The 19,342-nt window shown below is 36.8% G+C and overlaps 1 protein-coding gene across 1 annotated transcript in view; it reads right to left on the bottom strand.

The window, feature by feature from the left end:
• Window positions 1-1,434: 1,434 nt before the first annotated feature.
• The window catches only part of ROCK2 (Rho associated coiled-coil containing protein kinase 2), a 136,531-nt gene continuing 118,623 nt past the window's right edge, over window positions 1,435-19,342 (bottom strand). Inside the window, exons 26-33 of the mRNA XM_049652519.1 lie at window positions 18,445-18,624; window positions 18,097-18,265; window positions 15,688-15,758; window positions 14,648-14,736; window positions 14,173-14,251; window positions 12,780-13,041; window positions 12,479-12,692; window positions 1,435-3,618 (exon numbers count right to left, since the gene is read on the bottom strand). Of these exons, the coding sequence (XP_049508476.1) occupies window positions 3,606-3,618; window positions 12,479-12,692; window positions 12,780-13,041; window positions 14,173-14,251; window positions 14,648-14,736; window positions 15,688-15,758; window positions 18,097-18,265; window positions 18,445-18,624 (1,077 nt within the window). The 3' untranslated portion in view covers window positions 1,435-3,605. The remainder of the gene's footprint in view (window positions 3,619-12,478; window positions 12,693-12,779; window positions 13,042-14,172; window positions 14,252-14,647; window positions 14,737-15,687; window positions 15,759-18,096; window positions 18,266-18,444; window positions 18,625-19,342) is intronic.

The raw sequence follows: 19,342 nt of genomic DNA, 5'->3' as shown, positions 1-19,342 counted from the left end.
CTAAAAGACACGGCTGAGCATTCACAGGTCTGTGACCTTAGTTATGATTGGTTTTGCTACACACCCATCTTTTTATATGTATCTTTCAGGGAAGGCAAACATTCTGGGTAAGTATCAGAAGGCTGCAGCATTCTGGGACTATTTCACAGGAAGAGTATGAAAATGCTCAGGTCTTAATTTCTTTTATTTAATTTTTTTAATATAAAAAGCAGGCATAAAATACAATTACATTACTACAAAGATGCAACAAAAATTTTTTAAAAAGATCGGGGGGTACGATTTTTGTTCAGAGGGGACAGCTGATCAAATATTCACGATTATCTAAACCATGCAATTCATAACTTAATACAATTCCAAACAAAACTCATTACTATGGGGAAGGGAATCAGGGACAGGCCCCCCAAGCATAATATTCAGCACTGTCACACAGCGCCTATTTTCAAAGTGCTTTGTGAATCAACTATGGTGTCTTCACACCAGAGGGAAACTGGAGCCTTCTTCCAGGGGAGGAGACGTGATTCAGTAGCAGTGTCGACACAGACCGAGAAACTCAGAAGTGACTTCCTCTCACAGAATACTGAACATGTTATTTAAAGCATGTTTCAATAAAGTAATACAGCGTCTAAGTTTCTCTATTTTACCACCAGAATCCTGTGGGAACAGATTAACAACAGCAGCAAAATTTCTTCAACTGTGGTTTGGCAAACCTAGAGTATTTCTTTTTGAAGGTCTACAGATGAACTGACACAAAAGACATCGTTCAGAGCCAGATTTGTGACTCCGGCACAGGTCCATTTCAAAACACTCACCTTATTTTAGATTTCTCGGTATCCTTTAGATAGCTAAAGGCATTTACAAATTGCAGATTTTTTAAAAATCTTGCTTCTAGACAGCACGTTTTAATACTTTTCAAAACCTCACTATACATTAATTTTTGACAGTAATACCGGCACCAGTTTTCCTTCTACTTCAGTCTCGCTATCCCCACTAAAGAAAAGTAAAAAATCCAACCAAGAAAATCCCAGTATTCACTACTTCTTAGTTCTCAATAGGAGGTATTTATGGCTCTAGGAGAAATCAGGTGTGAAGAAATAAGCAACTTTCGGTCTTGCATTTATTTATCTGGGAAGCTTTGGAGCCTCAAGAAAAAGAGAAGCTGGCACAAAATCAGGTTGTTAAACCGAGTCAATATTGTATTTAATGAGTGCTGGGAAGAGGACATTTGGATGGGGGTATGCATTCATGCACGTACGTGAAATGAGCAAAAGGGTAAAAAGCAAACTCTTACCCAAGGTCAGAATTTTTATTAAGCGCATTTCCATTAGCTGGAGAAACGACCTAAAAACCCTTATGTTAAACCATATAATGTGAAGAATCTCCATGGGAGAGATTTTTTCCCACCCCTTAGAATACTTTCTTTTCCCCAAAGAACTTCACATTAATTTTCCTTGTATAGTTGCAGCACACCATGATTCTCCATATTCTCTAATATATACAGCATTCAAAATTTAAACTTTTGCCATTTTTACTCAAATATTTCAATTACTCATGTGTAAACTTCAAATTATTTCACCTTAATAAAGTTTATTAAAAATATATATATATATATACTCTCCAATTCAGAATAATATGATAGAACCTCCCATAGTGTAACAAAATCTTTATATAAAATATTAATTCAGTCTCCTTTTAACAAGTCTAATGAATGGAAATATTTATTCTATATAAATTTTATATAGTTCTCATTTTTAAATCTTAAAAACAAACAAAAACAAAAACAAAAACAAAACCCCAAAAAAACAAAAGCTGTGTCCCCAAGCCAGAACCGCAGAACATCCCGGGGAGGGAAATGGCATGCGTGTCCGGACTCGGCACAGACAGCGTGAGAGAGCGTAGGCGGGACGATGTGAGAATGACAAGATTCAGGTTTAGTCCATCAGGCCAGAGGCCACGGTTCAGTTTCCACAACAGTGTCTTTATTTTGGGGGCCTGACTCTTTAAACATTTCTACACTGACCCCAAGGGGAGTCGATGAAAAAGGTCTATTTCCTTCATTGAAATATTAGATGATGTATTTCAGTATCACACCAACTCTGTGTGTATATAAAGAGACTAATAAAAGACTACATACTTTTTTTAAACTTGATAACTTAGCATTGATGCATACTGTAGCAGTAAAAAACACATTTTTCTGGGATAATGAGAAATATGGCAGAAGTGGTCCTGCATAACCTACAACTTTAACATCATTTAAAAAGTAAAAACCAAGTTAAGAGCCTCTGAGGCCACTTCTTCCTAGTCACCAGTTTTCTCAACCCAATACTGAAATATTGCCATACTCAGTTGTGTGTTTGAGGGATCACATTTAAATATTTAAAATATATCTACAGTATGTCTTAGTTTTCTTTATATTTGAGATAATCTTAGAATCTTGAGTGTGAAAATGTAGAAATAGTCACAGATGTCTCTGCCAGAAATAAAAACACATCTAGGGTAGCCAGCAAATTCAAAGCGAAGCAAACATTTCCTACTCATACACTGATACTGAGGTCTGTAAGCAGAGTGGGATGAATAATAAACATAAAAGATATATTAGTTCCAATATCATCCATTATTGTTTCTATCACAGGTACTTAAAAAAGATTCTGTTATACAATCAAGATAGTCTGACACCGATAACTATTACATGTAAAAATAGTGCACTGTTTTTCTTTTGCAGAGCGAATTTGCATCCTAAGAGCTGGTAAAGACTTTTTGTTCAAAATACAGAAAAAGGCGAGACATTAAAACAAATTAAATTAAGGCATTCAAAATGGGTAAAGTTGCCTATCGTGAAGCATCAGGAAACTGACAGAATTAACTTCAAACTTCTCGTTACAGTAACTGCTTAAACGTGATCGTGCAGCTTCCATGGGGTATACACAGACGAGGGCTACAAACTTCAACGTTATGGCTTTTATGCAAGTGCGTAGTTGCAACTGCAGTTTGTTAGGATATCTGATTACTGTATATGTAAAAAAATAAACGGGACATTCGAAGAACCCTCTTGCAGCAATACAGCACTATGTATGTGTGTGGGTGTGGGTGTGGGTGTGGGTGTGTATGTATATGTACATATATGTACATACATATACATACACACCCACACCCACGGCCACACCCACACAGTATAATGGTCACTTCTTAAAGATGCAGTCTCCATCACTGTAGTGGAACCCATTCCCAGACTCTTCTGGTGAATGTGCTGGTGAAATCTCTCTGCTGAAGCTGAAAAGATGGTTTCTTTAACTCTTCTCAAGCCTTTTGTGCAATGTAGTGTGAGTGACTGCCAAGAGAGCTTCATGGAACAGCTTTGGAAGAGCTGCACGACACTCTTACTCTATTAACCAATCACTGTTGGTTCAACATGTTGTTCCAAAGGAGAGCAGAAAATCTCCAAGATTTATAATTTATATTGCAGGAATAAAGGGAAATGTGTGTGCGTGTGTGTGTGTGTGTGTGTATCAGTCTCTCAGGAAAATATAGCTTTTTAAGAAATTTTGGGCCATCATATTTCAGTCTTGTTTTAACTGGAAGAATATGACCACCTTGAATAACAACTGCATTCACAGAAGGCAGCTAGCTGGAAAAAAAGAAAAAACAAAGTTAGTTGATACAGTAAAATACTTTAAGAGATTGTTAAATTCTTTGAAAAGGCATTCCATTTATATCATTAAACTATGTAGTCTTCCAACCCCTATGCTTCTAACACCTAAATCATACATAAAACATATTTACTATATTACTTTTCTGATTTTTAGGTACATGCAATTATATCCTTCTATTTTCCTACAAACACAACACACAAGTTTTAATACGGTTAACTGGCCATTAGGGTTAGATGATACGTCATGGAGTAAGTCAGGGGAGTGTTAAGTTTGCCTTGGAGATTAAGTGCTCCCGACTCATGTAGCTGAACGAACAGTGGACTTTTGGATCAGGTTCTATTGGACTATTTGACTCTTAGTCACATTTTTTTAAATCTATGACATGGGAACAAACACATTGTTACAGTAAGTATATGTAAAAATCTCTGTAAATCTTGGTTATAAACACCTCCCAATGATACATGATTTAAGTCTATTTTTGCAATATGCTCCCTTAGGTTAAGGCAGATATTACTTCTTTTAAATCCATTCTACGTAAAAGGTTTAATCATGAGGTTCGAATTTCCTCTAGCCACTGTTAACCGAAGTTTGTTTTTTTTTTTTTGTTTTTTTTTTTTTTGTAACCGAACTATTTTATTTGTTCTACAAGCACAAGAACTTTCACAGCATATCAGTAGCACTCTTCGGCAAGGGTAACATTATCTTTTCACAAAGCAAACGTTTCACAGCATCACAAAGAAAAGCCAAATCAGAAACAGCTATTTCACAGCACTTATTAGACTTAACAAAGTTTTTACAGTTTCAATTCTTGCAGGTTAGAAAGAAAGAGGAGGGAAGGAGAGAGGGATGAGGGAAAAGGAATCCCATGCTATGTTCACAAACTAGTACAGTTGTAGGAACTTGAAATCATTGTAAATTTCACTTGTCTGAATATCTGAATATAGATTCTTTGGAATGAAAAAAAAAAAGTACTAGAATCAGCTTCTTTTGTTATGTCTACATGTTCTATTCCTAAGATAAAAAACGAATTCAACTGTATTGAAAATATGTAGCTAAAAAAGATTCTGAACATAGCATTTCACTTTTATAACTTAACATGGAAATTTCAGTTAGAAGCTTTTCTGAAAACTACTTTTCAAATATATTATTAAAAATAAAAACAATAAAATTCAAAAACTAGTCAAAACCAATGAAAACCCAAGTGCAAATCACATGCACTACTTGGAAATACTAAGATAACTCATTTTTCATTTTTTGATTTACCCCATTTATTTCTTCAGAAATCAAAAACATCGTCATCATCATCACCACCATCAACATCATCAAATGACCAATCCCAGTCTTTAAATGCCAAATCAAGCAATCTGCAATAGGAGGTTTGTAAATTTACACTCTAACACTTTAGAAGTAGCAGTTTAACATGCTAATTATCTAGAAATCACACTTTGTGCTCCCTTCATCAATAACAACAGTCGGGGCGCCTGGGTGGCGCAGTCGGTTAAGCGTCCAACTTCAGCCAGGTCATGATCTCGCGGTCCGTGAGTTCGAGCCCCGCGTCAGGCTCTGGGCTGATGGCTCGGAGCCTGGAGCCTGTTTCCGATTCTGTGTCTCCCTCTCTCTCTGCCCCTCCCCCGTTCATGCTCTGTCTCTCTCTGTCCCAAAAATAAATAAAAAACGTTGAAGAAAAAAAAAAATTAAAAAAAAAAAAATAACAGTCAAAATTAAGAGGGTGGCACACAGGGAACTCTTCTTTCCCTTTATATATAAATGCATATGATGTACATATATAAGGTATGCTTTCCAGAATACCAGAGAACCAGATGATATTCGTGGATAAGATACAATCTTCTCCCCACTGGGCCCAGATGATGTAACTAACCATCCTGACGCCTACTTTGATTTGAGAACTATGAAAGCTCAACACCTGTCCACACTCCCTTCACAAAAGGACCCAGAGTACCAGCTCACGTTTTTCTAGAATAGCACCACAAGTCCTAGTTTAAAGAGAGAGTAACACTAAGAATGCAACTTTCTCGATTCTAGCAGGACCCTATTTGTTCAATGGGTCACTGACAGTGATGCTCTCTGTGAACAACTATGAACAAGAGAAAAACCACAGGTATACAGTAAAACTTGGATTGCAAGTAACTTGTTCTGCAAGATGCGCAAACATTTCTAATAAATTTTAACTTAATGAGCGAGCAGTGTCTTGCAATACAAGTAGTAGGTGAGGCTGAATGTCATGTGATCACAACTGAGCCAATGGTGTTCTCCCTGTCTCTCTCTCTCTCTCTCTCTCTCTCTCTCTCTCTCTCTCTCACTCTCTCTCTCTCTTTCTCACTGTGGGATTGTGGGTGATCATCTCCCATGCTCTGATGCTTGGTCTCAGACCATGGTGTTTAGCAAAATCAGTGATTTTTCAGAATGTTGGAAGGTGCCCACAACTGGCACTAGTATATTTTTTGTCACTTCAAAGCATCTATGGAGGGGCACCTGGGTGGCTCAGTCAGTGAAGTGTCCAAGTTCAGCTCATGATCTCACAGTTTGGGAGTTTGAGCCCCATATGGAGCTCTCTGTTCTCAGCATGGAGCCCACTTCAGATCCTATGTCTCCCTCTCTCTGCCCGTCCCCTGCTCGCTCTCTCAAAAATAAATAAAAACATTAAAAAAAAATTTAAAACCAAACAGAACAAAACAAAGCACCTACAGACAGTCTTTTGCTGTTCCACACAAGAGTAAGCTTAGGAATGCTTTGCTTCATTCTAGGCCAGACTGCCTGCAGATACAGACCCTTTCCTCTGCTGCTTTACTGCCAGTTTCATGAAATACAGTATATGGCGAGAGTTTAATAATAATGTACTGTAGTCAACATCAGCGCAAGCTTACACAATGGCCCCCATGCAGAAAAAAGATTCCATTGAGCCAACAGACTGTAATGATTCCATTAGTGATAGTGAAAGTCATCCTACACAATAACCCTCCTCTCTCGTCTCCCTCCCACCAGCCACAAAGGCTTTCAAAGGTAGGTAAATACAGGTTAATCTATTTTTCTTTATATTTTGCATTTTCTTTATTATTTTGTATTATATTACAGTACTGCAATCATTTTTATATGAATACTTTTGGGTTTTGGAACAAATCATCCGAGTTTCCATTATTTCTTACAGGGAAATTCACTTTGATATACAAATGCTTCAGATTACAAGCATGTTTCTGCAACGAATTATGTTCACAAACCAAGGATTTACTGTATCAGCATCATAGCAACTTATCTTCGCTGAGTAAACTGGACTTAGAGCAGGGATATATGTGGTCTTCTCTTTCCAATCTAATCCAATCATCTAATGCAACATCCAATGTAGTGTTAACTTTTTCATTGTTGTAACTGTGATGTTCATGAATCAACTTATGTCAAGGAACTCATATGGCCCCTAAAGTCTCATCTGTGACTTCAACTTTAAAGTTAGTTTGTAAACTTTAATTTATATGATTTACTCAAAACTATTTATAATGCATATTCACAGGTGTCATCCCAAGAGATTCTGATATAATTGGACCACAGGGGTAGTGAGGCCTAAGTATCTGCATTTTTAAATAACAAACCTGAAATGAATTCTAATGCAGCTAGTTGACTTTGGTAATCACTGACAGAGTATGCTGATGGATGGTTACCCTAATTTAAAAGTAAACAAACCCACTCAAATTACTCTACTTTAAAATGTGCTAACTATAGAACAATATATAAGAAAACACACAAATATAATTATTCACTTAAGACACTTATCACATTTTTCTAGGCTTACACAGACAGTAACTGATAGCTAAGGTACTGCTTGGGAGATCAGTGGGCCTTCCTGATCAAGCCCCAGCTCTGAAAAATCCGCATTTTATATCCTTCCAAAACCTTTGAAGTGTGTGTGAAGTGTGCACCTGTGTCCCAGTCTTCAAATTTCAAAAGTCTGGTCACTAAGCTGTTAGCACGATGTCTGGCAAGACTTCCCTTAAACATCACCACCCCCGCCCCGCCCCCAGCCCCTTCCAGTCAGCCATCGAATTATTGTCATTTTACCTTAAGAAAGCTTTCTCTAACTTGGTTTCTTCCCTCCATTTTCAATGTCAGTACCTTAGTGACTTTAATGTCATTAAAGTCAACACATACTAATCTCCTGCTGAAAGACTTCTATCTGAAGAACAAAATAGACACTCCTCTAGCATAGTGTACCCAGTCCTTTTCAACTTGGCTCGAAGTTTTCTCTCCAGTGTCAGCTTCTTCTCCCTGTCATACCCTCGCCCCATCTTAATCCAGCACATTATAAACACATAATACGCAAGTAATATTGACAACTCAGTGCCTCTACAAGTCAACATTTTGCCTACCACCGTCTTTTCCCTTATTATTTTGCCTGGAAAATTACTGATCTTCCCTTTTTGGAGACGTCTCTTGATGCCCTTAGGCAGAATTCTCCATGCTTTCCTTTGTTCCCCTCTAACACTCACTCATGCTTCTTATTATGAAAAAAAATTTTTTAAATAGTACTGTAACTATCTGTTTGATTTCCTATCTCCTCCCTTAAATAATCAGTAAGGATACACTTCAGGCCCATGAAAATTATTGCCAAAGACTGCTTTGGAAAGGGAGCATTACAACTTTGAGTTCTGCTAGAAGTATAGTAGACTGCCCATTTCTTTACATCTCGCCAATACTATGTTTCTTAATCCCTACCAGGTTGGCAGTTTTAATTTAATTTCTTTGCTTAATAATCAACTTGATCTCGTTTTTGTATTTATAGTAATGCTGCATCTGCATGTTCCTCAGTAATGTTTATATTGGGAAGAGGCAATCTTCTTTTTCTTAATGACTTATCTATATACAAAGATACTAACCCATCTTTCTCATACGTATTGCAAATATATGGTATTTTTAAAACTTACAAGGCTTTAGCTTTTGATCACTCAATCTCTAACTTTCTTCGCTTTTACTCCTAAGAAGTTCTCCAATCCAAGATCAGACACATATTCCCCTATTTTCTTCTACTTCATTGAATGGATTTATTTTTGACACTTCAAGTTGTATATAGTTTTTTTCGTTTTCCCCTAAATAAGCAGTCTGTTAACTTTCTAATGTTTATAAATGGAAAAGAACAAAACTAATGATGACGTAAGAGCTCCCCCGACACTTAAGTTTTAACAGGGCTGGCAATGCTTTATTTCTTAAAACTGGGTAAATGAGCATTTGTTGTATTTTTGCTTTATACTTTTATGTGTGGCTTAAACACTGGATTTTTAAAGAAGACCTCGAAAAGGAAAATAATTAAAGAGAAATGCCCTCAGCAGAGACCAGCATTCTGTGTCCTGCTTTGGAACAAACTAAGGATCTCTCCAAACTATTTTGATCACAAATCAGTATTTTATTCACAAATTTCCTACTTTTCTAGCAAGGTTTTGTTTTTTTTTTTTTTTTAATCAAAATTATCAAGAAATCATTCCCCTGGAATAGCATTTCTACACATTCTGCCTTATAAGCTGTCAATTCATTTCTACTGTTATCGCTGTGAGGCAACGAGGTATTACAGCAGAGGATGTGGGATCTGGAACTAGACCACCCGGATCTGAACTCACGGCTTTGCTGCGTATTAGGTGTGTGACCGCAGGTGCACAGTGCTTCTGTGCCTCAGCCTCCACATCTGTTAAGTGGAGACATTAAGAGCTAAATCACAGGCTGGTTATAAGGATAAATAACTTATATAGTTAAAACTCACAGGAAGAGTGCCCGACATAAAATATGCCCTCAAAAATACTATTTTACATAACAGTCGCTAACACTTACTTAACCATCAACTTAAAACACTTGACTACAGAGAAAAGGAAGTGCTGCAAAGACAGTGAAGAGGAGAATGAGAACCAAGAATGTCACAAAAGCCAAAAGAAAACAATGTAATGGTGTGGTCACTAACAAAGACAACTACTGAGGAAAAGTTAAAAAAAAAAGGAGAGGTTAGATGTTTATGGGTGTTATCTTTTAGTGTACACATAAATACGTACACACTTATATATGCATATTCGATGGTGTCTAACAAAGCCAAACATTCAAGAACGACGCCGTGCCAATTAGTTCAAATAAAGCTGGGCTGACACAAGGAGCTGTGGCGTCTACCAGAAGTGCTGTTCCTGATGTTGCTGAATGATCCTGTAACAGGCCTACCCTTTTACCTATAGGAAAGTTACAAATTTATGAGCAGAATGTTAAAGGCCATCAAGGCCAATGCTTGACTCCCCTCCGGAGCCGTGCGGCTGTCAGACTACACACATGTGACAGGCTGAGGAGGGCGTTCTTCCACAGTGTCACCCAGCAGTCACTCGACTCAGGCACCAAGAGTGGTGACAAGGCACTTACTATTCTAGAGCAAGCCCAGCCTCCCAATTCTGGAAATCTCTGACTGCCTGATACCTTTCCCTTGCTGAGTTACAAACGTGCCTCTCTGTTTGGTTCTTGTTCTAATAGGTCATCCACAGAAAAGTTCTTTAAATCTTTACCGCTGTTTATGATCTCCCATCCTTCCAAATCATTTCTTCACAAGATTAAGTATCTTTAGTCCTTAGGGTATCTGCGTGGCTCAGTCAGTTGAGCGTCCGACTCTTGGTTTTGGCTCGGGTCATGATCTCGCAGTCAGAAGATCAAGCTCTGTTTTGGGCTCCACGCCTACTTAGATCTCTCTCTCTCCCTCCCTCTCTCCCTCTCACATGTGCGCATGTGCACACTTACTCTAAGGAAAAAAAAAAATCCTTAGTTCCTTCACTTGCTACACGTGTAACACTTTCAAATGACCCACTACCACCTCGGTTACTCTCTTCTGTATACCCCCCAATTTGTGTATGCTACTCTTAAAATGTGACGCCCAAAATGAAATGGAAACTGGAGGGTGATTCACGTCAGACAGACACAGATACAATTCTATGAGTTAATGAAGCAATGGAGGCACAGATGTTAACAATGAAAATAATGCTGCAGATGCATAATAAAGTACAAAATTGCATCCTAAATGTGCCCATCTCTATGCTTTCAGCTTCAAAGAGTATATATTAGATGAAAAATATTCACAAAATACCCTATACATTTTACAGTCAGTTTTGATATTAGTTTCAGCTACATGCATAGTTGTGAGAGAAAGAAATCCCTATTACTTACTGTTGCTATGCAAAATGTATTAAAAAATCAGTGAAGAATGATTCGAAGGGCGGGGCCAGAACTAAAATAAAACAAAAAGCAACAAAAATAAAAAGTAAATGTGCCTCCAATAGACCATAATGCTGAACTGGAGGGAAGGGGATGACAAAGAAAGTATTTACCAGGAAGTGAACACGAAAACTGTTATGTGATTGAAAATATGCCCCACTTGGTCTGAAAACTGCTTCATAAACGAATTCTGTATGTTATCACAAGTAGTGAAATCATTGACTTGTCAAATTGCACAGAAGAGTAAAATGTCTCAAAAGGATTGGAGTCCTTATTGTCCTGACTCTGAAATCATTTGCCTTCTAGAGTCTCAATCAAAAAGAAAGACAATAATACCTATCTGTTCTACTCCACAGGAATATTTTAAAGTTCCAATGACAGAATATATGGAAAGCTGAATGAGTGAACAGATTATAGAAGCACTTGGGAAGCTGTAAAGCACGAGATATTGTAAGCTATTGAAATAGCACAGCATCTATGCATTAATAGTTCAATATTAATAACAGAAATTTAATTTTTAGATGTTTTGCACATGGCACACAGAATGACCTTCAGTGTCTCTGAATTCTTTGAGCTTCTTCAGCTTAATTACATCATAATCGCTAATTTTATAGTATTTAATTTTCCCATACCTCACAGAAAAATTCAGCATTTTCACTGCTAAAACACCAATTCAACCTTGAAATACTAGTTTCAAGAAAAGTTTCACTTAAGAGGTCTGTGGTTAGAATGCAAAGGTCTCTGATAACACAGCCAGGGCACATCATTACTCATGCACTGAAGGCCCTGTGTCAGGGAACAAAAAGGATGCCCAAAACTGGATACCTGATCTCAGCGTATACTTTATCCTTTAGCTAACCAAATCTTCACATTCATTTCAATAAACAGCAATATTTACAAATGTCGTAGTAGCTAGTAAGCCAAGAAATGGTATTCTGAATCAAGAATTAAATTACTATAATGTCGCCATATGAAAATGGTGCCATCAAAATGTTTTTTGCATTCATCATTACCTCTGGATTTACTTCCTAGTCCCAATTCTGCCTCAAATATAAGGCACACCCACTTTAACCATTAATTAATATCTGCATTTTTAAGGTTGATCTCTATTGCTCTTTAAATGAGAAACAAGTTATTATTCTAAACTTATAGATGTGAAATTAAAACTTAAGGAAGATTTTGATCCTGCCTCCCAAGTTGTCTAACATAAAAGAGGTTTGCAATATTAAACACAATATGCGTACCTGACACTTACGGATCTGTGTGTACATCCTGTCTACTAAATCACTAAATCAGTCAATATGCTTACAAAATCTCAAAATATTATGGTTATATACATAAACATGACAAAAATGAGCCCTTTATATATTTTAGGTTGAATTTAATATGTGTGTGATTTAGTAAACAAATCTGTGTTACATTTAACTGAATCAATGAATAAGATATATACACTAAAATAGTTTCCAACATTTGGTAGTCCACAGTTCATTAAAATACCAGACAAAGGTACATTACAATCAGGAAAATTTGTAGTTGAACACAAATAGTGAAATATTAAAAAAGACACTGTAATTTTTAACCACATTTTTATGCATTACCTTGGTTTGTTTGGGGCAAGCTGTCGACTCGGCCGTCTAATAGACTGGTTTTGTTGTATCTTCATGGAAGTTCTAGGAGATGACCGTGCAAAAGGGTCTGGAGCTGGAGGCTTTTTAGGTATCTTTTTCACCAACCGACTAACCCACTTTTGCTGCTCTTCTGTAGAATTTGCCAATAACAATAGGTTCTTGGCCGTCGAAATATCATAATAAACTAAAAAGAAATATTTGGAAAAAACTAATGTGTTTAAATGGACCTGAATGTAAAGAACATTGATGGAACAAGTAATTTACTATTTACCTTTGCAAGGTGCTATAATCTCCTCCTTTCTGTCCATGTGATCTTTATGACATTTAATGTGGCAGCGGCGGCACTCTAACGCAGGGGGGGGTTTGAACATATGCCATAAAGGCTTCATACAAGCCTCACAGTTGGTTGGGAAATGATAGAGGGTAGGAATGAACTCATGTCCCTTATGGCAAATATAATTTGACTTTTCTCCCACGGGCTCCACGGGAAATTCTTGTTCCTTCTTACTTTCTCCTTCATTGGCATACAGAATCTATAAATAGCAAAAAGAATGATGAATGATTTCCAAACAGTTTTATGTAGTAACAATTCTTACAGTGTAAATAAAATAAAAATTAGCCTAAATTATTCAATGAAAAGAAAATGACATTCAAACATTAGTAGGTTCCGTCTAATCAAAAGCTTATATGAGAAAAGCCTTCAGACAGTCACTTGGTTCCCTTTTCAGGAAAAAATCTATCTTGTTCAAATGTGCCTCCTTATTTTATCCAGGAGATCTTACTGTGTTTCAGCAATTTTATCAGAATAGGCCAAAAGGTAAATTTTCGCTTGATGGGTATCAGAAAGTTTTTCTGGGAGGGAGCGTTCAAGTCAATCCCCCCAAAGGGATGTGGCAATTATACAAAGTGATGCTCTATGATTCTCAAAAACTGACAACTGGGTGATAACTGCTAACATAGCTTTAATGGAAAGATTTGTATTTGGAGAGTTGAGGAAGAAAGAGGAAACGATGTATAATACACCCCAAATAAACATTACAAGTATCCAGAAAATAAGTGGCCAACTCTCCCACAGTACCCCAAGCACAATGGTTTTCACATAGAAGGAACTCAGTAATTGTGGGTTTGACTAATTTTAAAACAAAAGTAGAACAGGGAAGCATTTGGCTTCACTTTAAATTGGAAGTCAAAGGGCTACTGGGTGCAAAATTCAACTTCACAAACAACTTTAACTTTATAGAGAGCTGAGCATAAAATCAGAAACAGAAGAGAAAGGGTATAGTTTAAAAATGTCGTAATGAGGGGCGCCTGGGTGACTCAGGTGAGCGTCCGGCTTCGGCTCAGGTCATGATCTCACGGTTCGTGAGTTCGACCCTCCCATCGGGCTCTGTGCTGACAGCTCAGAGCCCGGAGCCTGCTTCGGATTCTGTGTCTCCCTCTCTCTCTCTCTGCCCCTCCCCCACTTGCACTCTTCCTCTCTCTCAAAAAAATAAACATTAAGAAAAACTTAAAAACTAAAATAAAAAATGTCGTAATGAACCTTGAACAAAAGGAAAGCAAAGGCCAGAAACAGGATATAAACATACTACAGACTTTACCAAGACAGAGAGGAATAAAGATGCATCCAAACAGAATAAGCATGAAAGACACAGAAGGCTGTTTACCTGAAATATCCTTGGAATTTCTTTAGCATCTGCTCTATATACATCTGTTTGTGTAACTGGTCGGACATGAAATAATTTGCTATAAAAGATTTTTAATAAAGGAATAAAATATTACTAAAGGATCAAATTACATTAGTTATCCTATACTTATGTCAGAAGTTAAAATGGACTACTTTGACCCACGTTAGAGGGTCATAGGATACCTTACTTCTATTAATTCAATCACTCCTTGAGATTTTGAGTATTTCCAGGAAGTCGGAAATTTTCTAATTAGTTTCAGAAAACATGTTTTAGCTAACTCTATACCCCAGACTTTCATCTCTATGAGGCAACTATGAGAAAATGTAACAACGGTACAGTAGGAGCTATACTATATATATTTATGTATAAATAGCACTAACTTGACAAAAAGGTCACATTTGTCTCATACACTTTACAAGAGAAAGTTTCTAAATATTCTAATAAAAACACTTACTCTATATCTAAAACCATGTAAGGATTAGATTGTTCTTTATCTTGTTCACTGTCATAGAAAAGAATCTTCTTACTGCTTACAATCACATACTGTTAAAGAGGGAGAGAAGGAATTAATGACTAAAGTTAATCTATGTATCACATTTATTTTCTTTGAAAACAAATTCTACAGCAACAAAAATCATGTAATACCTAAGTTAAATAACTAAACAGTTCTCATTATATCCTTAAAAGGTCTTCCTTAAAATAACAACAAATTTATAGTTTGCATATATATTTTTTAAATAAGCAAATTGGGAAGGATATTAATTCAAATATTTTTTAGACTGATTTAGCTTCAAAATTCAATAAGCACAGGTAGCCTTATTGCTATGGTCTGAATGTCTGTGTTCCCCCCAAATTTTTACGTTAAACCCTAACACCTAATGGAAGGGGCTTTGGAAGGTGAACAGGCCATAAGAGCAGAGCCCTCATGAATGGGATCAGTGCCCTTACAAAAGGGGCTCCAGAGAGATCCCTAGCCCCTTCCACCACGTGAGAACATAGCACGAAGTCTGCACCTGGAAGACGGCCTTTACCAGAACCCAAATATCCTGATCTTGAGACTTCCAGCCCCCAAGAACTGTGAGAAATAAAGTTCCATTGTTCATACACTACCCAGTCTATTCTGTTATAGAAGCCTGAATAGACTAAGATATTTACCAGAAATGAACATAATACCAATAATCATAGTAACAGAGGAAAAGAAATAAATAAGCCTTTCTATCATAACCACAGTTGTTTTCCCACTGAAACAGCAAAACACTGAAGTCAATAGGCTTCTGTTTTCCTAGCATCAAAACCTGTTTTATTATTAACAGCACATTAATGATGAAAGGCTTTTTTCACAAAGATACATAAAATCACATCATTCCAAATCAAAGTCCAAAGTTTTATGCGTCTAAAAGTTCTAGTTATATGTATCTTACAACTACAAAAGTAAAATGGCTAGAGCTAAACCAAAAGCAAAATAAAAGAACCATATTCAAAACTACCAAGTACCTTTTTAACCCATCCGAATTTCTTAGTGTTGTTTCGCACAGGCAATGAAAGCCATCCTTCTAGTCTTGATTCTATCAATAAGCACAAGATATGAGGATAAATAAAACAATTCTCCTAAGAAAATGAGAACTATAATGACATTTTAACAGAAAAGTCATAGAACAAATCAAATACGCCCCTCAGAATTTATCATTATATTATTATCTAGGCTGTAATAACGATGCAGGATCAGTATAAGCAAGTTATGAAATGCAAAACAAAATCCAGGTTATACCACACTGGAACTATATACGCTATAGTTTATATGGTCAAATGCCCCCTGCTGATTAAATTTGTGCATCTGCAAAGTTCAGCAGAAAAGTTGCAAAAAAAGAGAAGCAGTTCTCTATTCTCACTGATACAACTATATGAGAATTTTTTTCCTTTGGAAGAAGGCCTAATTATAGATTTACTGCATATATATCTTCTTTGAAGAGAAAATCTTTTAAGTTAATAATTACATGTTCAGAGAAAATGGATTTTTTAAATGGCTAAAATAAAATTAAATAAAGTTGTGTAAATTACAGATCACATGTGGTTAATAAGTAGCAATATAACCAGAAGATTTCTAAATTCCAAAACAGCAAAATTGGTAAAATTCTAGTTCAACAAAGGAAACCGCCTGAATCCTTAGAATTTGTTTCAAAGGCATCTGATCAGTATCATTTAACGAAATAACTAGGGGCAAACCAGCATTTTTGGAGGTTATTCTAATAATCACCTACTGAACTATGCTAGATGCTTTCCATAAATTGCGTCACACGAGGACACAACTCTGACTCCAGTACCTATATATACTCTCTTACATCAACGACCTTCAGACTCTACAACAGAAATGCTGCCATTAAAAACAGCCCATAGACAGGCACCTGGGTGGCTTAGTCGGTTGAGTGTCCGACTTTGGCTCAGGTCATGATCTCACGGTTCGTGGGTTCAAGGGCCGCACTGGGCTCTGTGCTGACAGCTCAGAGCCTGGAGCCCGCTTCAGATTCTGTGTCTCCTTCTCTCTCTGCTCATCTCCACTCACACTCACTGTCTGTCTCACAAATAAATAAACATTTATAAAAACAGCCCACATAACGTGAAATGTCTGGATGTGGTCCTACACCAACTTAAGGGACTTAATCAGATGATCTAACAATTTGAGTAAGACTGAAATTTACTGCTAAAATCTAAAACTTCAATACAATTACTTATGATTTATATTATATACTGTTTTATACCTGGGAAATGTGGCAACAATATAAAAAAACTATAGCTATTTCACTTTGCATTCAATTAGTAAGGGATTAAATTTTACCTCATATTCAGCTGCTCATACGCTAATTTCCCACTGCATTTACATTAGGCCTGCACTTATCCTAACTTTGTGTTCAACATAGTGATTTTTTGTTGTCCATTTAGTTTTTCACTTCAACTCTAAGTCCTTTCAGGACCGAGACTGGGTTGAACTGTCTTTTAAGGCTTAACACAATGTTGACCGGCTAAGCACTCAGTGAAAACCTATATACATCCTCGCAAACAGTCTACGTGCTTTTTTTGTACTTGTCACTCTTGATATGCAACTTCAGGAAGAATTTCTTGTTGGACGAAAATGGACGAAACAGACGGTAAAACCATATGCTCTTTAATGATCTGAAGTTGACAAAATAAGTCTATCAAATATAGTAGCAATGCCATGTGACAATACCTTTAAAAATTCTTTATCCATGCAGCACTTTCTTTTTAGCGGAGACCAGGACAATTTGTTAGTGGATAATTAGTCGATGTTACAAAAACTTTGCAGAAGGACTGAAATTAAGGGGAGGGTGACAAACCCCAAAGGGGAAAGATTTTCAGGATATCACCTGTACCATCAGGTTCCGATGAAATGGGTAAGTAAGGCAAAGATTCTTCTTCTGAGTCAGAATCAGAGTCAAGAAGCATATGAGAACTGGAAGGCTTAGTGGCAATATTGAGAGAAGTAGAGGAACGTTGGTAGGTGAATGACAGGGATTCCATAGTGCGTGACTGAGTGATATGAACTAAACATCCAGCAAGAGAGGAAGTAAGAATGCAGAAAGAAGTTAAGAGAAAATAAAATGAAAACCTGAGAAGAGAGCTTCCTGTAATACATAAAGAGCTAACTTAAGCAAACGTGGAATTTTCTTTTGCATTGTTTCGCAAACATCTTTGTCAAAAATCAATAAACACTGTAAGTCTAAACTGTCATTTGAATCCCCACTCCAAGGAGTAGGCTTTTCTTAAAGAAATGACAAACATTTTTCTCAAGAGCAGAATCAATCATAGGGCTTAAAACAATCAACTGCTTTATCTTTAAGACGAAGTCGTTTAATAAAAATAGCCCAAGAGCTGAAAAGAAATCCATACCTGGAAAGCCATCATCTGCCTCAGCATCCCCTGGTCCACTGCCTATACTGGAACTATCCAGACCAATATGCAAGGCCTGGAGCTGGGACCGCAGCTGCTCAATGTCACTATCTTTACTGTCCAGGGCCATCTGCAGTTCAATTCGAATCTGGCTCTCTTCAGCTATTTGCTACAAGAAATTAAATTACATCAAATTAATCTGATGCCATATACCTCATAACTTCCTTTAATTCAATTAACAATTATGAAGTAATAGAAATGTCCTATAACCAATAAAATATGTGCAGACACGAAAATAATTCTTCTTAAAAAGAAGTCTTGGATCTAGAGTTCAGAAAGTATTCTTACAGCCTGCATTTCATTCAGTTCTTTCTGATACTTGATCATCTGCTGGGTCAATTTTTCACGTTCAGATTTAAGCTCCATATGTAGCTTTCTATTCTCTTTCTCTTTTCTCCGCACATCAGTGTCACTACCACGCTTGACAGGTTCTTTTCGATTCATGATCTCGGCCAACTTGTTCACAGCCTTAAAAACATAAACATAACTATGTAATAAAATACATCGATGCTTCTTGATAACTTACCAATAGCAAGTTATATGACCACTAATAATCTCCTTCCCTGTACATACAGGGTGACAGAGAAACACTGTCTATATTAAGTAACGCACCCTCCATTACTCGTTACCCTTCTCCAACCTACATTTGTTTCTCACGCTCATGTTTTCTAAGAAATATAATTTAAAATGTTTAAATTACATCAGGTTTGATCTAATGTCACTTTCTATTACTGTGAGTTTTTAGTTCCTAGAGAGACTTTTACGAGGCAGATCCACTTTCATCCTGGAGGACGAGAATGCTGCAGTGGCACCACATTAATAAAATACAGTGTGTTCAACCAGAGAACTAAGCATGTGGGACCCACAAAGATTCACGCAGCATGTACAACCATAAATGTTGGCAGAAGGATGCTCAAATGTTTACTCTCCCTAGTTTCTTAAAAGCAGAAAAACTTACCAGATTACAATAAAAAATTAGGAGGGAGTGTGATTCCATATGGAAAAATTAAGGAAACCGTAAGTAAACACTGAATTGGACAAAGCTAACCACATCTAGCTTCTTCTAATCTGGCAAAAATCAGGTCATTGTGATTGGTTCACAAATACTGATTCATTCAATGACTGCTACAGCCAATCTGTAATGCTGGAAGTAAAATGTAAAAGAGAGAAGAAACTGAAAGAATTC

The sequence above is a fragment of the Panthera uncia genome (assembly GCF_023721935.1).
Source record: "Panthera uncia isolate 11264 chromosome A3 unlocalized genomic scaffold, Puncia_PCG_1.0 HiC_scaffold_12, whole genome shotgun sequence".
Lineage (NCBI taxonomy): Eukaryota > Metazoa > Chordata > Mammalia > Carnivora > Felidae > Panthera > Panthera uncia.
The sequence above is the reverse complement of the archived record's forward strand: the minus strand, read 5'-3'. Positions and strand labels throughout refer to the sequence as shown.